Source organism: Chanos chanos, chromosome 10 (genome assembly GCF_902362185.1).
Source record: "Chanos chanos chromosome 10, fChaCha1.1, whole genome shotgun sequence".
In the NCBI taxonomy this organism is placed as follows: Eukaryota; Metazoa; Chordata; class Actinopteri; order Gonorynchiformes; family Chanidae; genus Chanos; species Chanos chanos.
In genome coordinates, this window is record NC_044504.1 from 39,002,928 (window position 1) to 39,024,404 (window position 21,477).

Genomic DNA, 21,477 nt, shown 5'->3' on the forward strand with positions numbered 1-21,477 from the left:
TTTGTACAGAAACCTTTTGCCCACTTACAAGCTATGTCCTTTGTCATCACATGATCTGATGGCTCACTGGGCTCTCCAAAGCCAGCTTTGTTCTCTGCTGTCACACGGAACTCATATTCAACTCCTTCAGTCAGCCCTGATACCTTGTAACGCAGGTCAGAGATGGTCTTCTTTGAAGCTCTGACCCATCTCATACCTCTTCTCTCTTTTCTTTCAACAATGTAGCCCCTGATGTCACTTCCACCATCTACAGCTGGTCTCTTCCAAGAAATAGTTACAGCAGTCCCGCTTACATTATCAATTTCTGGTTTTGATGGTGGTCCCGGGGGTCCTGTGATGAATGTAAATGCAACATTTAAAAAGACAGGCCACGAAATAAAAAGCTACAAATATGGAAACATATTTTGCAGCCAAACTTACCAAAACTATCCACCATTTTCACTGGACCAGACTGCGTTGCATCACCAGTACCATATTGATTAACAGCCGAGACTCGGAAGATGTATTCATTGCCCTTTATTAACTTGCTGGCAACATATCGGCAGTCCATGACATTTTCAGCCAATTTGGTCCACAGAAGACGACTAGTTTCTCTTTTTTCCAGTGTGTATGATTTGATAGCACAGCCGCCATCTTCCTCTGGTGGTAACCACGTCAATGTACACTTTTCAGCAGAGACACTGCTAGCTGTAATTGGCCCTGGTGGACCAGGGACATCCAGAACCTTAACTTTCACACGTTCCTCCTTAATACCAAATGGATTGCTTGCTGTAATAGTATACTCTCCAGTGTTCTTCCTGCTGGCATATTTAATTGACAAAGTTGAAGAGGTGGGAGTGCTTGTTATTTGACAAATATCTGATGATTTAAATTCTCGTCCTCCTTTAGACCAGACTGCTGTGGGAGGAGGTTTTCCAAGGATACTTGAAGCAGATATTACAATTGTTTCACCAGCTCTGACAGTGACACCATCCTTCATTTCTGGGTCAATTGTGATAGTTGGAGGCTCTGTTAAACAAGTAAGATTTCATAATGATTGTTAGTACTGTATATCGATTCAAAAACTTACTATTATACCTGTCATTATTTGCTTACACTATTTCTGTATTCCTAAGATTTAGTTCAGTGACAAAGAACACTTACCATATTCATCTTTACAGATAAGGGTGTCGGTTGTCTCTGAGGGCACACTTATAGCACCAGCAGCATTCTTTGCTCTTATTCTGAACTGACACTTGCAGCCCTCTTGCAGGTCTGTCACAGTGTATGCACAGGTTTGAATATTAACATGGTTTGCTTTCATCCAAGCCCTTCCTGGATGTTCTAGTTTCTCAACAATATAGCCAGTTAATTTGTGGCCTCCATCATACTTTGGTGCCGTCCAGATGAGTGTTACACTGTTTCTTGTCACACTGATCACGTCAGGCTTACCAGGAGGATCTGAAAAGAAAAAACATATCATGATGTCACGATAAGTGAAAATTCTGAATGTAACATATATTATCCATCATTAATAACAAATTTTACATCAAGGAAATTAAATGTAGACATACCAATTGGATCGAGTGCAACAAGAGATTCTGTAGGTTTACTTGGCTTTCCAAGACCAGCCGCATTCATTGCCATAACTCTGAATTCATACTCAAGGCCTTCAATTAAACCAGTCACCCTGCACTCCTTTACTCTCAGAGGTGTCTTGCTGGCTCTGTTCCACATCAAACTGTTCCTGTCTTTGAATTCTACGTGATATCCTGTTGAAAAGGAGATACTGTCATCATTATTTGTGTTTGCCTTTTTGTTTTCATCAGGGCAATTTCATATTTAAAAAGTTCTGACTACTGCAATATGGGAATGAAATTGCAAACAAGTACCAGTAATTGGAGAGCCTCCTGTGTCCTTTGGATCAGACCATGTCAAAATAGCAGACTCGTGACGAATGCTTAAAACTTCTGGAGGAGCTGGTGCTTCTGGGGCATCTAATGATGATATAGAAGTTTCATGTTAAAAAAACAGGGTATAAGCAATTGCATTTGCATTGATTTGCAATTAAGATTTCCTAAAAACTTACTGAATGGGTGTTTTGCCACCACTGGATCTGATCTCAGAAACTCTCCCACTCCATACTTGTTTTCTGCACAAACTCTGAAGAGGTACTCAGTTCCATCGTGGAGTCTTGTAACCCGCATGGCGTTCTTCTGAATAGCTGAAGCAACAGTAACCCACTTGTTGGCAGTGGAATGCCTCTTTTCCACAATGTAGTTGGATATTTCTGATCCACCATCATCCTTTGGAGGACCCCACTCAAGGGTTATTCCATCTGCTGTGATCTCATCAAACTTGATTGGTCCTGCGCATATTCCTGGCTTTCCTACTACCTTTACATCAATGGTCGCATCTGTAGTACCCGCACTGTTTCTCAAATTGAGGGTGTATTTGTCAGCATCGTTTCTGTGACAATCACGAATGAGCAGAGTTGTGTTAGTGGCTGTGGACTCAACACAAATCCTTCCACTATCTGACAAAGTAATGTCACCCTTTTTCCATATGACTGTTGGTGAAGGTATGCCGAAAATGGGGATATTGAGGCGTACAGTGCTTCCTTCTTTCGCTGTGTAGCATGAGTCTGGTATGCCTTTGAGATCACAACTAGGAAGTACTGTAATGAGATCAGAAAAACCCAATATATTAACAAAAGAGCATGATAACCAAATGAGATATGTGACTGAAGACATTTTATACATAGTAGAACTTGCAGTCTAGTTATCAATTTGTGCAGTTGACAATTATGAATAGATCGTTTGAGAGTGTAAAACCTTTAGATCACATTAAACAATTTAGTGAAACAAAATTTTAAAAAACCACACCTATTTGATCTTTGGCTAGCACAGTGAGCTCTGATGGCGGACCCTCGGAGGCCTCGTTAAAAGCTTTCACGCGGAAAGAGTATTCCTTTCCTTCCTCAAGGTCTCTGACAGTGTACTGCAGTGACTTTGATTTCATCAGCTGCTTCCATTTATCTTCACCCTCCATGATCTCCAGAGCATATGCAACGATGTGACTTCCACCATCACTGATTGGTTTCTTCCAGCCAAGTGTACATGAATCCTTGGTGATCAGTGCAGGCTTAAAATCTATAACTGGCCCAGGTTGCTCTGAAACAAATTTGATAGTGATCAGAATTTGAAAAAAAACCCACATATATATATATATACATACATATATATATAATTAATGTTATTCACAAGATTCTAAACAAATAGCATCAACTAAAAAAATTTGAAGAAGCAACACTGGGTATGTTTATGATTCTGAACCATACTGTAACCATAAAATTACAATGTCCATAAACTGGCATTATAAACACCTCTTACCTGAGGCTTTGACAGGTCCTGCAGTCTCACAACCCTCACCAATACCATAGATATTTTCAGCAGAGACTCTGAAACAATAAGCTTTTCCAGCCTCCAAATTTGGAATTCTGAAAGATGTTTTGGGGCACTCTGCTGCAACACAGGTCCATGCTTTTCTCTCAGCCAGACGTTTCTCGACAACATAGCTCTTCACAGGGCTTCCACCATCAATCAGTGGAGGATCCCATGTGATGGATACATGGTCCTTTGAGGTCTCCTTCACAATGAGATTGAGTGGTGGTCCAGGAGTATCTAAAGAAAGCAAAATTATATTATTAGGCATCCACTGTGCAGTTCACCTCTATTGTTTATCCTAAAGTTATTTTCAAGATGGCTTTATCATTTTTAAAGGCCTTACCTAGGACCTTAACAACAATGGTATAGGACTTGGTTCCACTGCTGTTTTCAAGCGTCAAGACATATTTGCCAGCATCGTATCTGTTGATGTCTTCGCAGTATACTAGAGTGTCCCACTCACTTGTCTTGATCATGAGACCTTGCCTCTCTTTTATGTTGGCATTAACTTTTGTCCACGTCACCTTAGGAGCAGGCCGTCCTCTTAGTGGCACATAGATTCTCATTGTGACACCAGCACGCAATACCAGTGCTTTCCTAAGATCTGCATCAAGCTCAGCTTCAGGAGGAACTGAAAAGACATTTGGAAAAGAGGAAAATGGTAAATGGATGTTAAAGAGGGGAAGATAAAGCTGACAAACGTAAATATGTGGCAAATGAAAATCCTAAAATATATTACATAAGAGATACACATACTTAAGATGTCTGCAGCAAGATGCTTTCCTGGAACTTCACTTGGCTCACTGTATCCAATCTTGTTTACAGCTGTGACACGGAACTCGTACTCTGTATTATCTATGAGACCAGTAACATTGAACTTTGTCTCTTTGAGTTTCTGAGGCACATTGCATTTCAACCAGTCCTCTGCATCTGCTCTCTTGAACTCAACCAGGTAGCCCAAAATTTCACAGCCACCATCATAAGCAGGCTTTGTCCAGGAGAGACTAATTGAGCTGTGTGTTGAGTCAACAACTTTTGGGAAGGCAGGAGGTCCAGGAGGATCTATAAACAAAGTAAATCAATTTCAATGAGGTTGAATCTGAGAGGCCTAGTTCCAAATAAAGCAGATTACATGAAAATTACTTACAGACTGGATCAACAGCCATTGCACCAGCAGAAGGATCACTTGGTTTGCCAAGGCCAGCCTTATTGAGAGCAATGACTCTGAACTCATATTCAGCCCCCTCTGTAAGACCTCCAGCTTTAATGGTTCTATCAATGACTGGCCTACGGTTTACTTTGGCCCAGTTGAGATCTTGTGTTTCACGCTTCTCCACCATGTATCCAAGAATGGTGGCCTTTCCATCATCAGCAGGAGCCTTCCAGCTTACAGTCATGTGATCCTTAGTAATATTTGTAATAACTGGTGGTTCGCATGGTCCAGGAACATCTGTAGATGCATATTATATTTTATCAGAAGGATTTCTTTGTTGAATTACAAACTGAAGACATTTCAAAGTACCAAAAATATACTGAAATAAGTTTATTACAAATAAATAAAGAGAAAATAGTTCTTCATAAATAATGAGGCAAGAGAATAGCCACAGTTACCGAATGGATTCTTTGCGATCACAGGATCAGTGACGATGGGATCACCAACTCCATACTTGTTTTCAGCACTGATACGGAACTCATACTCATGGCCCTCAATCAGTTTCTCCACTGAACAGTCCGTTAGCTGACCACTTATGTTTGCAGTGACTTGAGCCCAATTTGCCCTACTTGTCTCACGTTTATCTATAATGTAATTAGTGATTTCAGAACCACCATCTGCAAGGGGTGGTTCCCACCTCAGTTTAACACGATCTGCAAAGACATGGCTGATTTTCACCGATGCTGGAGGTCCAGGTTTGTCTGTGAAAAGAGATTTTAAAGGAGTGATAAGTACTCAGCGAGAAGTCAGTATTTTTTCTCTAGTACATTTTTTCTCTATACAGAAATGGTTAAACTAAAACAATTTTAACTCACCTAAAACTTTCAGCTTAATGTTACCAGATTTGGTGCCACTTGGATTTTCTGCAACTATGGTGTACTCTCCCGATTCCTTTCTTGTTACAGAGAATAGTTCCAGGAGGAACAGATGTCTCTTTTGTGTCATCTTCATTCCTTCAACAAGTTGCAATGGTACACCATCCCTCTTCCATGTAACCTTTGGTAATGGTTTTCCATAGACCTCTGCCTCAAGGCATACATTAGCCCCTGCCTTGACTACTATAATATTCTTCATCTCAAGCCCAATTTCAACCCTTGGTGGAACTGAAATGTCACAAGATAAAACATGCATTACAAACATAAGCCTTTATCACTGTTGCAAAGTTAAAGTTCTCAAAGCAAATTAATAATTACCATTTTCTGCAATAATTGCAATGGGGTCTGAAACCTCTGAGGGTAAGCTCATGTTGATAGCTGTCTTGGCAATGACTCTAAACTGGTATTGGACTCCCTCTTCCAGTCCACTAACAACGTAGTCTTCTTTTGGCACATCCCGGCTGCTTGAATTGCAACGTACCCATTTATCTCCAGGAAGCTTCAGAGATTCAACATAATATCCAATGAGCTTGCTACCTCCATCGTGTTTTGGACGGTTCCAAACAAGTGAGACAGAATTTCTTGTCACATCAATTGCCTCAGGTTTTCCTGGTGGATCTAGATGTGGGTAAAACAGTAATGTCAGGCTTTAGAATTAAAAAGATCACCCAAGCCTTTAAATGAGAAAGAATTTGCTGGTAACATACCAACTGGTGTCCTTGCTGTGAGGAACTCTGTCTGTTTGCTTGGCTTTCCTTGTCCTGCCCGATTGGTAGCAGACACCCTGAATGTGTATTCTAGACCCTCAATAAGGCCAGAGCAGGTATATTCAGTTGTGCGAACAAGAGTTTCATTCGCCCTGACCCAGAGAAGACTGTTTCTCTCTTTGCGTTCAATACAGTATCCTGTGATGGGACTACCACCATCACTTGTTGGTCTCTCCCAGGAAAGGAAGGCAAAGTCCTTAGTGATTTTGTTTACAGTACAGTTTCTTGGCTCACTGGGTACATCTAAAATGACAAAACATAACTAGTTAAAATATGACTGTTATAAAAGATTAGGGTTTTTTTTTTACATGATAAGTGTCAATATGCAAAGCAGACATTTACATGGTAACCTTACCGAATGGATGTTTGGCAATGATCTTTTCAGCGTAAATTGGCTCTGAAATGCCAAAACGGTTCTCAGCACGGACTCGGAAACCATACTCCTTTCCGAGTGTCAGCTTTCCTACTCTGCAGCTGGTCTTAGTACAAGATGCAGCGGTGACCCAATCACCTCTGGTCACATCACATTTTTCAACCACATAATTAGTAATATTGCTTCCACCATCCTCAGTTGGCGAGTTCCATGCAAGTGTGCAGGAATCTGTATCCACCTCGAGGATTTCAAGAGGACCTTCCGGTGGACCAGGGATGTCTAGAGAGAGAAAAGAAGAATCAAATATCCTCATTCTTATTTCTTAGTGATTTTAGACATTTAAACTTTCTTTTCTCTATGTAACCTACCCATAATGATAATTCTCAGAATCTGGTTGACTTTTGAGATGCTGTTCTCAGCAGACAAACTGTAATAACCACTGTCCTTCCTTGTGACATCCTTGATCATTAATATAGAAGAGTTTTGAGTTTTTTGCACAGAGAGACGATCGGATGTCACCACGTCATCGTTTCCTCTCTTCCATTTGGTTACAGGTGGAGGCTTGCCAGACACAAGAGCCTCAACCTTTAATTTGGATCCAGCCTTTGCAGTGACCACATCAGGCATAATGATCTTTGGTGCCACTGAAAAAATGGAAAATGCAAATGTATAAAATACATAAACAAACAACCGAACAAAACTTGGTCTATAGTAAGACTGACATATTTTCGTAGCAGATACATACTCAGTTGCTCTTTGACCTCAAAGATACCCTCAGCTTCTCTTGGCAAACTGCATCCCACTGAGTTTCTTGCAGCAACCCTGAATCTGTACTTTGTGTTTTCTTTCAACCCAACAACCACAATGCTCAAATCTTTGACAACTGAATATGGTGTCCATTTGTCTTCAGGTTGACCATCCTCTTGGTAATCAACTATGTAGCCATTAATTTTAGCTCCTCCATCTCTCAATGGTTTCACCCATCCAAGAGTTGCACTGTTCTTGGTTATCTCCAAAACATCCATCTTTTTAGGAGGATCAGGCTCACCTGAAAATAGAAATGAACAGATTTGAAAGACCTGAAAAATGTATTCAGCTGATTTACAAATTAGCATTGTGTTGTAGAAAACTGATTCACTTACTCATTGGATCAACGGCCAAGTAGGACTTTGGAGAATCTTTTGGAACTCCAATACCATATTTGTTAACTGCCATGACTCTGAAGTAGTATTCAATTCCTGGAGTCAGATTTGTGATTTTGAAGCTTGTCTTCTTCAAATCATTGATGCAGTTTGCCCAGGTCTTCCTGTCAACTTCACGCTTCTCAACAATATAATTGATTATAGGACTGCCACCATCATTTTCAGGAGGAGACCAAGCCAGCTGGCAAGATGTTTTTGTGACATCAGTTGCCTCCAGTCCTCCAACAGGTCCAGGAGTATCTGGTTATTGAATTTTTTTTTTTGTTAATGTATAACAGTGCAAATGTGTTGTACACTGAAGTAAGTTGTTTTTTGAGTAAAGAAATACTTAAAGGCTTTCAGCTCATACACATATAACATACATATATACATTTTTAAATACACAGCCTGATGTGCTTGGACATAGCTTACCTAATACTCTCACACGCACAAACACAGCTTTCTCCCCTGTGGCATTTGAGAGTGTTAATGAGTATTTGCCAGAATCCTCGCGCGTGCTCTCTGGTATCACAAGGAAGGACATAGTATCAACTTGATCTACGTGGCCCCTCCTTACAACATTATCAACTCCCATTCGTTTCCAAGTGACTTTGGGAGCAGGTCTTCCTCTGATTGTAGCAAAAAGTCTGATGGGACATCCTGCTCTAACAGAGAGTCCTTTCCGCAGGCTTGCATCCAAATCAATTTCAGGTGCCTCTGTAGAAAGAAGAAACAATGAAGGCAGGGATAATCTAGACAGATATATTTAGAAGATTCAGCTATCTTAAATAAAACTTTACCATGGATCTCCTTAGGGGAAACAGCATCTTTAAGTCTTGCAGGGCGACCCATGCCAACCTGGTTTTGTGCAGATACACGGAACTCATATTCCTTTTTCTCATCCAAGTTTATAATAGTGAATTCTGTAAGAACAAGCTGGCCAGCTGTGTTGCATTTTTTCCAGCCTTCCTCTGGATCCCTCTCAGTTTCACCTTCTTTTTCAATCTTATCCCGCATCTCCACTAGATATCCAATGATTGGAGCACCACCATCATACACAGGTTTCACCCAGCCAAGCGTAACTGATGTTTTTGTGCTGTCAACCACTTTTAGACTGCCAGGGGGACCAGGGGGCTCTGAAATTACAAAATACAATTTTAGATCATAAATATTCACCAAAAGAATATTTCAAAACAGACATAGGAAAGTTACAAAAAAATGTACTATCAGATAGCAATACCAGTACGTACCAATTGGATCTTTAGCAGCAATGGGTCTTGAGGGTTTGCTAGGCTCTCCTAATCCAACCTCATTCTCAGCCTTCACACGGAATTGGTATTCATGGTTCGGGATCAAATTGGTTACCTTCATGCGCCTCTCTGAAATTGCACTCTTTGTTACCGGGACCCATCGGACGGCTCTTTTTTCCTTTCTCTCTAGGATGTAACCAGTAATGGATTTCCCACCATCGTTCTCAGGAGGGGCCCATACAACAGTCATCTCTTCTTTGCCAATTTTGGTGACCTCTGGTGGGTCTGGAGGTCCAGGCCTGTTAAACTGTGTCCTGGCAGTAATGGGCTTGCTCTCTGTTGCGGGACCTGTTCCCATTTTGTTTTCTGCTCTAACTCTAAATATGTACTCATTTCCTTCAACAAGTCGAGTTACATTACAGTAGTTGGTAACCACAGAGGCAGAATAAGTGGACCAAACCATTCTTCTAGTCTCACATTTCTCTAGAATATAGCTCTGAACCTCACAACCACCATCATCTTCTGGTGGATCCCATACAACTCTGCATCTGTCTACAGAGATACCTGAAACTTTCAGATCTCTGACAGGACCTGGTATATCCAAAACACTTACATTTGCATAAGCAGTAAATGTTCCTGCAGTATTAGTGGCTGTGATCACATATTTTCCAGAATCAGAACGCTTGGATTTTGTCAGAAGGAACTTGGAGTAATCTTCTCCAGTTTCAACACTTATTCTTGGGTTATCACCTGTAGCTTTGTCCTTAACCCATTTAACCTCTGGTTGTGGCTTGCCTCTGAGCCCAGCTTCCATTCTGACTGATTCACCAGCTTTAACCACAATAGTTCCAGTAAACTTGAGGTCAAGGACTGGTTTTTGTATTTCTTCTTTGACATGAATTTCACTTGTCTTCACCCAGTCACTCTCTCCCCCTTCACTTGTTGTTTGAACTCTAAACTGATAAATATGGTTTTCTACACATTTTTCTACCATGAAGAATGTATCTTTAAGTACTCCCTCATGTACACTTTCCCATTCCTCAGCATCCTTTGCTTTTCTCTCCAATATGTAACCAATACTGGGGCTACCACCATCATAGTCTGGTCTTCTCCACCTCAAGAAAACATAATTCTTGCCAACATCAGCTACATGGAAGTTCTCTGGCTCTCCAGGCTTCTGGAGGGGATCAATTGCAAGGATTGGTGTTTTGGTTTCTGTTGCTGGTCCAGGGCCACACTTGTTCTCTGCAGACACACGGAACAAATACTCATGATTTTCCATGAGTTTTGCTTTGATCATTCTATTTGTGCAATCAGAGGATATCATTGACCACGTCCTTATGCTGGGTTCACGGCACTCAACAATATAGTTTGTTATTTCAGTGCCTCCATTATCTTCAGGTGCGTCCCAGGAGACCATGCAAGAGGATTTGGTAACATATGTCAGCCTCAGATTCTGGCAGTGTCCAGGTCTGTCTAATACATTCACTGTGATTGTAGCTTGGGCTTCTCCACTGTCATTGACTGCTTTGAGGGCATATTTTCCATGATCTGCCCTTGTTGCTTCCTTGATGCGCAAATTAGCGACAGGTAAATTGGTAATTATTGTGGTACGCTTGTCTCTTTCCAAAACGGTGTCACCTTTTGTCCAGGTAAGTTCTGGATCAGGTCTTGCTTTCACATATGCTATTATGTTGATGTTATGCCCCACACGAACAGTCACACGATCACGGCATGTGGCATCCATTTCAATCTCTGGTGGAATAAGGATGTCCTGAGCAGTAACTGATTCTGGGATTTCTCTTGGTTCTCCATCTCCAATCATATTGGATGCTCTAACACGGAACCGATATTCTGTACCCTCTGTCAGACCCTTTACTCTGTAAGCACACTGCTTAATCAGATCATCCTTATTGACTCTTTCCCATTCAGTACTGCCCGATTTCTGAAATTCAATAATGTATCCTAAGACAGGGCTACCACCATCTCTTGTAGGTTTGATCCATACTAAATCTGCATAGGTACAGCTATAGTCCTTCACTTTAGGATTGACAGGTGGTCCAGGAACTGTAACTGGTCGACAAGGTTTAGCAGGGTCTGATATTGGAGAGGGCCCACTGAAGCCAGCTGTGTTTTCAGCAAAAACCCTGAACTCATAATCATTTCCCTCAAAAAGTCCAAGCACTCTGTATCTGAGTTCCTTGCAAGGTGTCTTATTCACTCGAATCCATTTACCACCTTTATGTCTACGCTCTATAATGTATCCAGTAATTGGACTTCCACCATCAAACAATGGCATAGTCCATCCGACAGTGAGTGCATCCTCGGCAATGTCGGATGTTGTTGGTTTTCCAGGATGTGCAGGGGGCTCAAACATATGTTTAGCAACTGTTGGTGCACTCTCAAGAGGGGCACCAATGCCCATCTTATTTTCCGCACGAATTCTCACAATATACTCTACTCCTGGCTGCAAACGAGAAATCTTAAGTTTTGTGGAAGTGCTGCCTGAACTAACTCCACCCCATGTCTCTTTATTTGACTCTCTCTTCTCAACAATGTAATTTGTGACAGGGCTTCCACCATCATCTTTAGGTGGACGCCAGTCGATCACCATTGAATCTGGGGTAACTTCCAAGATATTAACTGGGCCTATTGGTGCAGCTGGAACATCGAGGACTGTAATGTTCAGAGCCACAGTCTTACTACCTGCAGTATTTGACACAGTTAGAATATAAATTCCTGTGTCACTCCTTTTGCAGTCGGCAATACTTAGAACGGTGGAAAAGTTGTCAGTGTCAATTTTGACATTGCCTTCACTTTTCAGTTCTGTTCCATCAAGAACCCATTTTGCAGTAGGAACTGGGATGCCTCTCATGATTGCAGGCAATCTGATTGTACTTCCAGCCTTCACAATGATACCCTCAATTAACTTCACATCAACTTCAACGATCGGTGGGACTGTGAGAAGGAGAAAACAAATGTTAGCAAATATATGCTGGGCTACTCATTATTCATTCATTCTTATGTCATAGCAAAAACAAAAAAGACTCACCAAGTTTCTCCTGACAAAGGACTGGTACTGTGGTGTCTGGTCGACTAAGACCGATAGCATTCTCAGACTTAACACGGAATCTGTAAGTCTTTCCCTCCTCAAGTCCCGTTACATGACACTCAGGAATGCTGACTGTTTTGTATGTTATCCAGTCTCTTTCACCTTCCTCTTGATACTCAACCAAAAAGCCAGTTATGTCACTTCCCCCTGTGCGATCTGGCCAGTTCCACTGCAACCAGACCTCCGTTTTGTCAACATCCACATGATGCAAGTCCTTTGGTGGACCAGGTGGGACTGAAATAAATCAAGTGAAATAATTAGATTTTTTTTTCTTACTTCCATTTAGCATTTACTACTCTCTTTGTTTATCGCCTACTTACACAAAGGATTCATTGCTTTGATCGGCTTGGGTGTTTCAACATATTCACTTCTGCCAAACTGATTCTCAGCAGCAACGCGGAACAAGTACTGGGTGCCCTCCATTAGGTGTTTGGCCATCATACTACGCTTTTTAGATGATGAACATACAGGGACCCACTGTGTTGCAGCAACATCTTTCTTTTCCACCACAAAGTTAGTGATTCGAGCACCTCCATTATCCTCTGGGTCTTTCCAGGAAAGATTGGCTGAATCACTTCGAACGTCAGACACTCTAAGGTGCTGCACAGGTCCAGGTTTATCTAAATGGGAATAACAATAAGATAACAACATATCATATAACATATAACAGAGTGCTAGAACCTGGTACATTTAAGTGTACATGCACAATTTGCATATAACCTTTCATTCAACTGTTGTGAAAGTGTCAAAGAAAATAAATTACAAAAAAAAAAAAAAAAAACAGGCACTGAAGGGACAGCAAGCAAGTCTGTAATTCATGAAGTGTTGAGACAATAGGGAAAACTTTACCTAGGACAAGCACTGTGCAAGTAGCTGTCTTTGAACCAGCAGGATTTTCAACAGTGAGTGTGTAGTCCCCACAATCAGCACGTGTGCAATATCGCATCTCCAATTTAGTTCCTGTACCAGTGACTTCAATTTCTGCTCTGGGAGGCACGTCTGCATCATTTTTCTTCCATGTAACCTTGGGGAAAGGTATTCCCTTGATTCCAGCAATAAGGCTGATATGAGTTCCTGCCATAGCTTTAACTTCACGAGCCATACCAGCATCCAGGAGTAGCTCTGGGGGCTCTTTCAGAAGGAAAAAAAATAATATTAACATTACAGATTGTACATGAAATAGTCTATATATGTAAAATATGAATACTCTACATAATTTTAAGAGACAACCCCTTTTAAAAATAAACTTTACCAAGTCTATCTTGGGCTCTCACAGGCTCTGGGACATATGCAGGCTCGGACTCTCCAGCAGCATTGACAGCCTTAACTCTAAACCTGTAAAGTGCACCATCTTCAAGATTAATAACTTTGAACTTTGTTTCCTGACAGGAATCAGGAGTCTGATTAACTTGAACCCATTCCTCATCTCCAGCTTTCTGGAATTCAAGTAGATATCCAAAGATTTTGCCCCTTCCACAGTCCAGTGGTGGTTGCCAGGACAAAGTGACAGACTCCTTTGTCTTGTCTATTGCCACAAGGTTCACTGGGGGGCTTGGTTTTACTGTTTGTTGGAGAGAACAAAAATGAAATAATCAGTTTTCATGTGCTGCCTGAAAAACTGTTTACTCACACATTGAAGCCTATGTTAAGCATTTTATTACCAATTGGATCTTTGGCAAAGACTGGTTTTGATGGAGGACTGGGGTCACCAACACCAATCACATTTTCTGCCATGACACGGAATTCATATTCACATCCCTTAAGAAGGTCGGGAACCCAGTATTCTGTGTTGGGGAAGATGCGATCTTTTCCAGCACGGGTCCACCTGTTTGACATGGTTTCTCTTTTCTCAACAATATAGTTTGTAATTGGCTTTCCACCATCAGCAGGCTGGTTCCAAGATATAAGGGCAGTGTCTTTGTACATCTCCTTGACCACTGGTTGTTGAGGTGCCTCTGGGACTTCTGTATGAGGATGAAAAAAAAAAAACATTAATAAAACAATGAACTAAAATGATATTACGTAAAAAATCTACTACATAAGAAACCAATACTTACTGAAGACATCTTTTGCTTTTGTCTCAGCAGATAGCAGTGGATCACTAATGCCATGAATGTTCTGAGCACATATTCTTATGATGTACTCCCTGCCCTCAATCAGTTTTGGAACTCTGCACGTTGTTCTGGTGCAAGACTCTGTGACTGGCATCCATAGGTCCCTGTTTGTGTCTCTCTTCTCGATTATGTAGTTGGAAACTGCACATCCACCGTCATCCAGTGGAGGTTTCCAAGATATTACCATATAATTTCTGAAGATTTCATCAAAGACAACTGGGCCCTCTGGAGGCTGTGGGCGGTCTGGGAAAAATGTATATAGAGGATCAGTTCTCCATAAAAATGGACTTCAAGTTTGTGGTTAATGAAAAAGAAAACAAAAAAAAAGATTCAGGAACAGAAAAAACGGGTCTAACTGCAGCATATTTTAAAGCATAGGCGTAAGTAACTTACCGACAACAGTGACGGTGCAGATTCCCTTGCGTGAGCCTATGGAGTTCTCCACAACCACAGTGTATTTTCCACTGTGTTCGCGTTTAGCCTTGGCTATAGTCAAGCACAGTGTTTTCTTTGTCTTAGTAAGTGCAAGTTCTTCATTTGCTTGCAGCTCCTCTTCCTCTTTGAACCATTTGATGGATGGCTCTGGTTTCCCTGAGTAACGACCCTGGAGAGTGCAGGTCTCACCAACACGGACCAAAAGCTTGTCACGGAAGTCAAGATCAAGAGTGGGAGGTTCTATAGGGGTAATCAAATGCATTTCTGTGAACAGCTGGTCCATAACTTTTGTATTGTGTATTTTTGTGTGAGTTTAGTGTTCTTTGACTTACCAAGTTCTTGCTTGCACGTTATCGGTTTGGTGCTGAAGGACGGCTTCCCCTGACCAATTTGATTCACAGCACTGACACGGAATTCATATGTGGCACCCTCTTTAAGACCCGCATAAGTGAATTTACGATCCATCAGCTTGTCCTCGGAGATACGGGTGAAATGGTCATGTCCAATCAGACGGGCCTCAAGGACGTAACCTGTCACTTCAGAGCCACCATCATACTTTGGTGGTCTCCAGGCAACACTAATTGAGTCTTTGTTGATGGCTGTTACTTCAAGGTCCTCAGGACGTTCAGGAACGGCTGTAAAATATATAAAAAAAAATGTTAATTATAATACAACTCCGACAATAATAAGTGTAAAAACATTATTGATCAAATGAACTGAAATGACTCACAAATTGGATCCTTGATGAGTATTTCAGATGTTGTTTCAATGAATGGACCCATTCCAATGATATTCTCAGCAGCAATCCTGAAGAAGTAACCCTTTCCATCAATTAGACCCTGGACCACTGCATTATGTCTGGTGACAGTGTATGAAACTGCAGTCCACCCTCTGCGGTCTGACTCTCTCTTCTCAATAATGTAATTAGTGATAGCTGAGCCACCATCGTCTTCAGGTGAGTACCATGTTAACTTGCACGAGTCATTGGTGAGGTTCTCTCCAGTGAATGGCTGACCTACAGGGCCTGGGACATCTAGGAGGTAAATATAAAACATGCTTTAAAATTCATTCTGATCTCAGTGGATGATCTATAGTAACAATTCATTCACACAGAATGACAACAATAGGCATACTTACCTAGTACCTCCACAATGATTGCCTTTTTCCTCTCCCCTCCCTCATTCTTGGCAGTCAGGGTGTAAATTCCTTGGTGGTGTCTCCTGCATCTCTTGATAACCAGGGCTGAGCTTATAGAAGTAGTCTCAACAACAGCTTCCTTTGGTAAATCACCGTCATCACGATTCCAAGTGATCTCAGGGGCAGGTTTGCCTGACACATAGGCCAGGATGCGTATAACCCCTCCGGCATGAACGACGATCTTCTCCTTCACTGTTGCGTCCAGATCCACCTCAGGGGGAACTGTAAAATTAAATCAGTTGATTTAGAAATATAGTCATCTGAAAAAAGACAATTCTCTGTAATTTAAAATGTATTTATATCGTCTTACTTGTCCTGTCCTTCACTTCGATTACTTCTGCCACTTCACCAGGTTCACCAACACCTGCAGCATTCACTGCTCTTACTCTAAATCGGTACAGCCCAAGCTCTTTCAGTCCAGAAACAACAAACTTGGTGCCTCTGATTTCCTTATCTTTAGCCTGAAAAAACAACACCAATTCATTACACATTACAGTCAAAATTCAAAAGGGATCAGGGCTTATGAAAGCGCATTAATGATGAAAATGAAAAATGGAAGCAAATTTGCAGAAAGCCACGGAAAAAAAAGGAATTTCATACGTTCTGGAACACTACAATGAACTATAGCCAGAAACAAGAGATTGTTTTATTTCACCATTGTATTTATGTCTGCATCTGTCCACTAATTCTTGTCTCCTTATAATAAACAGTGATTCAGAGCCTTTCTCTGCTGCCCTGCTACCTTGCTAATGGTGCCAGCAAATGCATGCACCTTAACCTGACTAAAGAGGTTGGACACCATGGCTGATTTTAGTTGATGTTGATTCCCCTAGCATCTCAGTGCCAATTATTGTAACAAGGTCATTTTAACCTTGTTGATGAAGTTAATATTAACAGTTTAAATATGAGTAAATTATGGGTTTAAAGGACAACCAAAGTTAAAAAGGCTTCAAAGAGTTACATATGGAGTTAGCACAATGATAATAATACTTATAATTAATTTCATAATGAATACTATGAATGCTTGAAATGGAACTGCAGTTCTTGCAAGTGCAGAACTGTCATCCTATTGATATGGCACTAAAGTAACAGTATTTCAGGACTATGAAAGCTCCACTCTGCAAAAACCAATGTGAGTCTTGTTTGACACCCCCTCCCCCCACTCCCTATAACATAACAAAACAAACAACCACAAATAACTGTTTCTAATAGTATGCTGACCAATTTGTAACATTATAGTGACAAAATAAGAAAAGAACAAAACAAGACACGTGTGCTTCTAATAAAAAACGAAGCTGTAGACTGAATTGAGCAACATATAAACATTTTTGCAATTAGCAGTACTATACCTTTTCCCATTCCTCCTGCCCCTCCTCTTTGAATTCAACAAAGTATCCAGTTATCTTAGATCCACCATCAATCAGTGGTGGAATCCAGTCAAGTTCAACAGTTGACTTGGTGCAGTCAATTACTTTTGGAGTTGGAGGTCCTGGGGGTGCTGTTGGGAGCAGAGGTTGTTACAACAAAAAATAATAAATTTTTTATATTAACCTTTATTTAATGAGAAAGGGGCCACTGAGCAGAATTGCTGTTTCTAAAGGATGGCATGGTGGGCTAAGGAGAAGGAAAAATGTTGTAGCATTTCTCGAACAAGTTGGGATTATAGGGTTATAGGGCCTCACTCAAGGACACAACAGCAGTAGTCAGAAGAAAGGGACATAACAACATATGGCCTCACAATACTAAATCAACATCTTTTATGCCCTGCCTTGACTTCAAACCAGCAACCCTCTGTTTCCTGGTTTGGAGCCCTAATTTACAGAACTGCTGCCTTCCAAATATGTTCAAATATTAAAGAAGATAAATCTGACAACACAGATTAATTAAATTCATATGGGAAAAAAATCACTGTGGAACATACCAATGGGATCCCTAGAAATGACAGGATCTGATGGTACACTTGGAAGACCACATCCCGCAGCATTCATTGCAATAACACGGAACTGGTAAACAGCTCCTTCCAAAAGTCCTGTCACAATGTGGGAGACACCTAGCGGCATGATTCTGATTGGGTCACGGTTCACTTTTGTCCAGCGTTTTGCTGTTGTTTCCTTGCGTTCCAGCCAATAGCCAGTAACTGGTGATCCACCATCATATTCTGGCTCTTCCCAGTTGACGGTCATAGATTCAAGTGTTACATCTGTAACAGTTGGCTTGTCACATTGGCCAGGTACAGCTGTTGAAAAAATATTTAATCAGTTTGGTGTGTTGGAAAAAAATATTGCTTTTGTTAAAATAGAAACAATGAATACATACTGAAGAGGTTTCTTGCTTTCTCAGGTTCACTGTAGAGTGGGGGTCCAACTCCATACTTGTTTTGAGCCATCACGCGGAATTCATATTCATGACCCTCTGTTAGTCTTTGCACTGTGTACAAACATTCTTTGGGATCACTAGAAACATGAACCCATGTTTTGCGGTTGTCCTCTCTCTTCTCCACAACGTAGTTTGTGATCTTTGAGCCACCATCATCTGTGGGTGGTTTCCAGGAGAGGCCAATCCTCTCAGCAAAGACCTCCTCAAACTTGATTGGTCCAACAGGAGGCCCAGGCCGTCCTGAAAAAAGAAATAAAAAGAAAATGAAAGTGTCATATAATTTTGGTCTTTGTAATTGACAAAATTAGGCAACGGGAAAGTGAAAAAATATGTCTTCAGACTTTACCTAAGATAGTAAGTTTGATGTCTTTGGAGGCTTTGCCCAGGCTGTTAGTGGCTGTGATTGTGTAAACTGCACTGTCATCTCGTTTGGACTGCTGAATCAGTAAGGTGCATTTATCATCAGAGACGAGCTTATTAACATGCTGATCATAATGAACAGCTGCCTTGTCATCAGGTTTGTCTAGTGGAGCCTTTTGCCAGACCAAGGATGGGAATGGACAGCCCTGAATCTTAGCAACAATACTAATATCAGATCCTTCTGCACCTTCCATGGCTTCTTTTAGCTCAATGATTGGAGCACCTGAAAAGATATTCATTTTTTAATGTTATAAATTAGCACATATGATATGACATTGAAATAAGGTAAAATTAATGCAAGTTCCTTACATGTCTGGTCTTTGATAACAATAGGTCCAGCGGTAGCAGAGGGTCTGCTTGTGCCAGCATCATTTACAGCCTTAACACGGAATTCATACTCGCCACCCTCTTTGAGATCTTCAACTATGAAGGTGGTTTCTTCCACATCTCGCTTATTGCACTGTTTCCAGGTCTCTTTCTCAGGACCACTGGTGTCCCAACTCAGCCGCTCAATAATGTAATGTTTTATTGGCGCACCACCATTATTCTTTGGAGGCTTCCATGTCAGGGTCACCGTGTTCTTGGTAACAAGATTGACCTTGACATTGATTGGAGGATCAGGGGGAACTTGAAATAGAGACAGGATGTAAAAAAAAACACTCATTCTCAATTGTTTTCAGGTCTTTGTCACATTTTATATTTTATTACATAAAACCATATGAGATGTGTAAGATTTTTAACTTACAGATAGGATCCCTTGCCCTAATAGGCTCTGTAGTCTCAGTGAATGGTCCCATACCAAGACGATTCTCAGCACAAACACGGAACAAATAATCCTGTCCTTCAAGAAGGTCAGGCACAACAAAGGCCTGACTGGCGCAGGCTGGGTTGACCTTGGTCCATGCTTTTCCAGTGACGGTCTTCTTTTCAATGAAGTAACTCTTGATTCTTTCACCACCATCATTATCTGGAAGTTTCCAAATAAGTCTGCATGTGGCCCTGGTGATGTCTGTGACTCTCAGTTCTTTAGGAGGTCCAGGAACATCTGAGAACATTTTGCAATAACATCAAATATATGAGTGTTGCACATTTAGTGGAATGTATTATATTCCATAGACTTTTTTCTCACTTAGACAACACATGTATTTCTCGTAGACTTTTTGTGTGCACTCACCAAGCACATTGACTCTGACATTGACCAATTTTTGTCCAGATTTATTTTTTGCTGTGATGGTGTATCTTCCAGAATGGCTCCTCAGACTCACAGGTATTGTGACGACTGAAGTAGTGTCTGTAGACTCAACCTGATCGCACAAAAAAAAAAAAAAAACACTGATAAATATAGCTAATGATTCCCATTAAATCCCTCTGAGTAAATATTCTCTGTTATGTTTTATATTCTTATGTTTTATTTGAGTGAATAGATAATGGAATGTAAGCAACACAGCATCTATGATCAATTCATAAACTGCTATTAGCAGTGCAGTGATAGGGTTGAATATGTGACAAAAATCTAAATGTTGCCTTTCAAAAAGAGAACAATACCTGTGAATCCACTGGCAATGTATGAAGGCGATCCTTCTTTTCTGTCTTGGCTTTGCCTTCAAACTCCCAGGTAACTTTTGGTACAGGACGTCCTCTAATGGTAGCTGGGATTTTAATTGGAGATCCAGCTCGGATGCTTAGCAGGTCATGAACATTAATATCTACGAAGATCTTTGGTTCCACTGTTAAGTTGAAAGAAAGTCATGTGATCATTTTATGCCTTAGATATTTTACGCCTTAGACTGAATCCGATTTTTATAATTAAAGAAAATGTACCTTGAATATCCTCCAGCAGGACTTCAGTTGTTTGGGGACTAGGTTCAGACTCGCCAATATCGTTGACGGCAATTATTCTGAACTTGTATCTCTTCAGCTCCTGAAGATTGGGGATTGTGAACTCAGTGGTAGGATGCAGGGACTCTGCATCATTGATCCTTGCCCAATCAGATGTGCCCTCATCCTGAATCTCAATAATGTAACCTTTGATAGGTCGTCCACCATCTTTAGCTGGTGGGGTCCATGCAAGTGTAACACTTCGCTTGGTTTTATCTGCAATTTCAGGAGCAGCTGGCATACCTGGTGGAGCTGTGGTGCAAAGGCATAGAGTACACTGAATGAACAGCTCTTTTCGGTCAAACAGGATTAATAAAATATTTAAGCTATTATTTCCATATTTAAATATAAATACATAAATACATACAGAGAGACAATGTGAGACAAGAGCTTGAACACTAAATTTAGTATCCACTTACTGAGGGGATCAACAGCAAATGCTGACTCAGATGCGGCACTTGGAGGGCCAACTCCTGCAGCGTTGCATGCCATCACACGGAATTCATATTCAGCTCCCTCAATAAGGCGGTTCACCTGGAATTCCCAGCCTTTCATACCACGCTTTGACACAAGAGTCTTATTCACGCGGGCCCAGTAAGATGAGCCTTTTTCTCGTTTCTCCAACCAATAGCCTGTGATCATTGATCCACCAGAATCCATGGGGGGTTCCCATGTCAGCAGCATGTGAGCCTTGGAGTGCTCAGCAATAGTAACCTTCTCTGGCGGGCCAGGGAGACGGAATGGATCCTTGATCTGAACCTCCTCTGTTTCACAGGGTTCGCTTATTCCATACTTGTTCTCAGCTCGCACTCTAAACTGGTAATTGCCATCAGTTTCCAGATTCCAAACCTGCAAATGATA

General features: G+C 41.1%; 1 protein-coding gene across 1 annotated transcript in view; it reads right to left on the reverse strand.

Moving 5' to 3' along the window:
• The window catches only part of ttn.2 (titin, tandem duplicate 2), a 162,249-nt gene that overhangs the window by 43,109 nt on the left and 97,663 nt on the right, over positions 1-21,477 (reverse strand). Inside the window, exons 157-199 of the mRNA XM_030787650.1 lie at positions 21,036-21,465; positions 20,560-20,868; positions 20,284-20,465; positions 19,913-20,042; positions 19,484-19,783; positions 19,048-19,365; positions 18,665-18,961; positions 18,259-18,558; positions 17,864-18,178; positions 17,292-17,440; positions 16,253-16,403; positions 15,883-16,164; positions 15,476-15,778; positions 15,078-15,380; positions 14,704-14,985; positions 14,254-14,553; positions 13,858-14,160; positions 13,449-13,757; positions 13,046-13,327; positions 12,517-12,816; positions 12,137-12,430; positions 9,085-12,042; positions 8,635-8,970; positions 8,267-8,551; positions 7,796-8,095; positions 7,399-7,701; positions 7,022-7,297; positions 6,636-6,932; positions 6,221-6,523; positions 5,832-6,131; positions 5,454-5,741; positions 5,037-5,339; positions 4,573-4,875; positions 4,182-4,487; positions 3,769-4,056; positions 3,372-3,662; positions 2,865-3,152; positions 2,069-2,656; positions 1,872-1,976; positions 1,554-1,751; positions 1,144-1,440; positions 421-1,008; positions 29-331 (exon numbers count right to left, since the gene is read on the reverse strand). Of these exons, the coding sequence (XP_030643510.1) occupies positions 29-331; positions 421-1,008; positions 1,144-1,440; positions 1,554-1,751; positions 1,872-1,976; positions 2,069-2,656; positions 2,865-3,152; positions 3,372-3,662; positions 3,769-4,056; positions 4,182-4,487; positions 4,573-4,875; positions 5,037-5,339; positions 5,454-5,741; positions 5,832-6,131; positions 6,221-6,523; positions 6,636-6,932; positions 7,022-7,297; positions 7,399-7,701; positions 7,796-8,095; positions 8,267-8,551; positions 8,635-8,970; positions 9,085-12,042; positions 12,137-12,430; positions 12,517-12,816; positions 13,046-13,327; positions 13,449-13,757; positions 13,858-14,160; positions 14,254-14,553; positions 14,704-14,985; positions 15,078-15,380; positions 15,476-15,778; positions 15,883-16,164; positions 16,253-16,403; positions 17,292-17,440; positions 17,864-18,178; positions 18,259-18,558; positions 18,665-18,961; positions 19,048-19,365; positions 19,484-19,783; positions 19,913-20,042; positions 20,284-20,465; positions 20,560-20,868; positions 21,036-21,465 (15,343 nt within the window). The remainder of the gene's footprint in view (positions 1-28; positions 332-420; positions 1,009-1,143; positions 1,441-1,553; positions 1,752-1,871; positions 1,977-2,068; positions 2,657-2,864; positions 3,153-3,371; positions 3,663-3,768; positions 4,057-4,181; positions 4,488-4,572; positions 4,876-5,036; positions 5,340-5,453; positions 5,742-5,831; positions 6,132-6,220; positions 6,524-6,635; positions 6,933-7,021; positions 7,298-7,398; positions 7,702-7,795; positions 8,096-8,266; positions 8,552-8,634; positions 8,971-9,084; positions 12,043-12,136; positions 12,431-12,516; positions 12,817-13,045; positions 13,328-13,448; positions 13,758-13,857; positions 14,161-14,253; positions 14,554-14,703; positions 14,986-15,077; positions 15,381-15,475; positions 15,779-15,882; positions 16,165-16,252; positions 16,404-17,291; positions 17,441-17,863; positions 18,179-18,258; positions 18,559-18,664; positions 18,962-19,047; positions 19,366-19,483; positions 19,784-19,912; positions 20,043-20,283; positions 20,466-20,559; positions 20,869-21,035; positions 21,466-21,477) is intronic.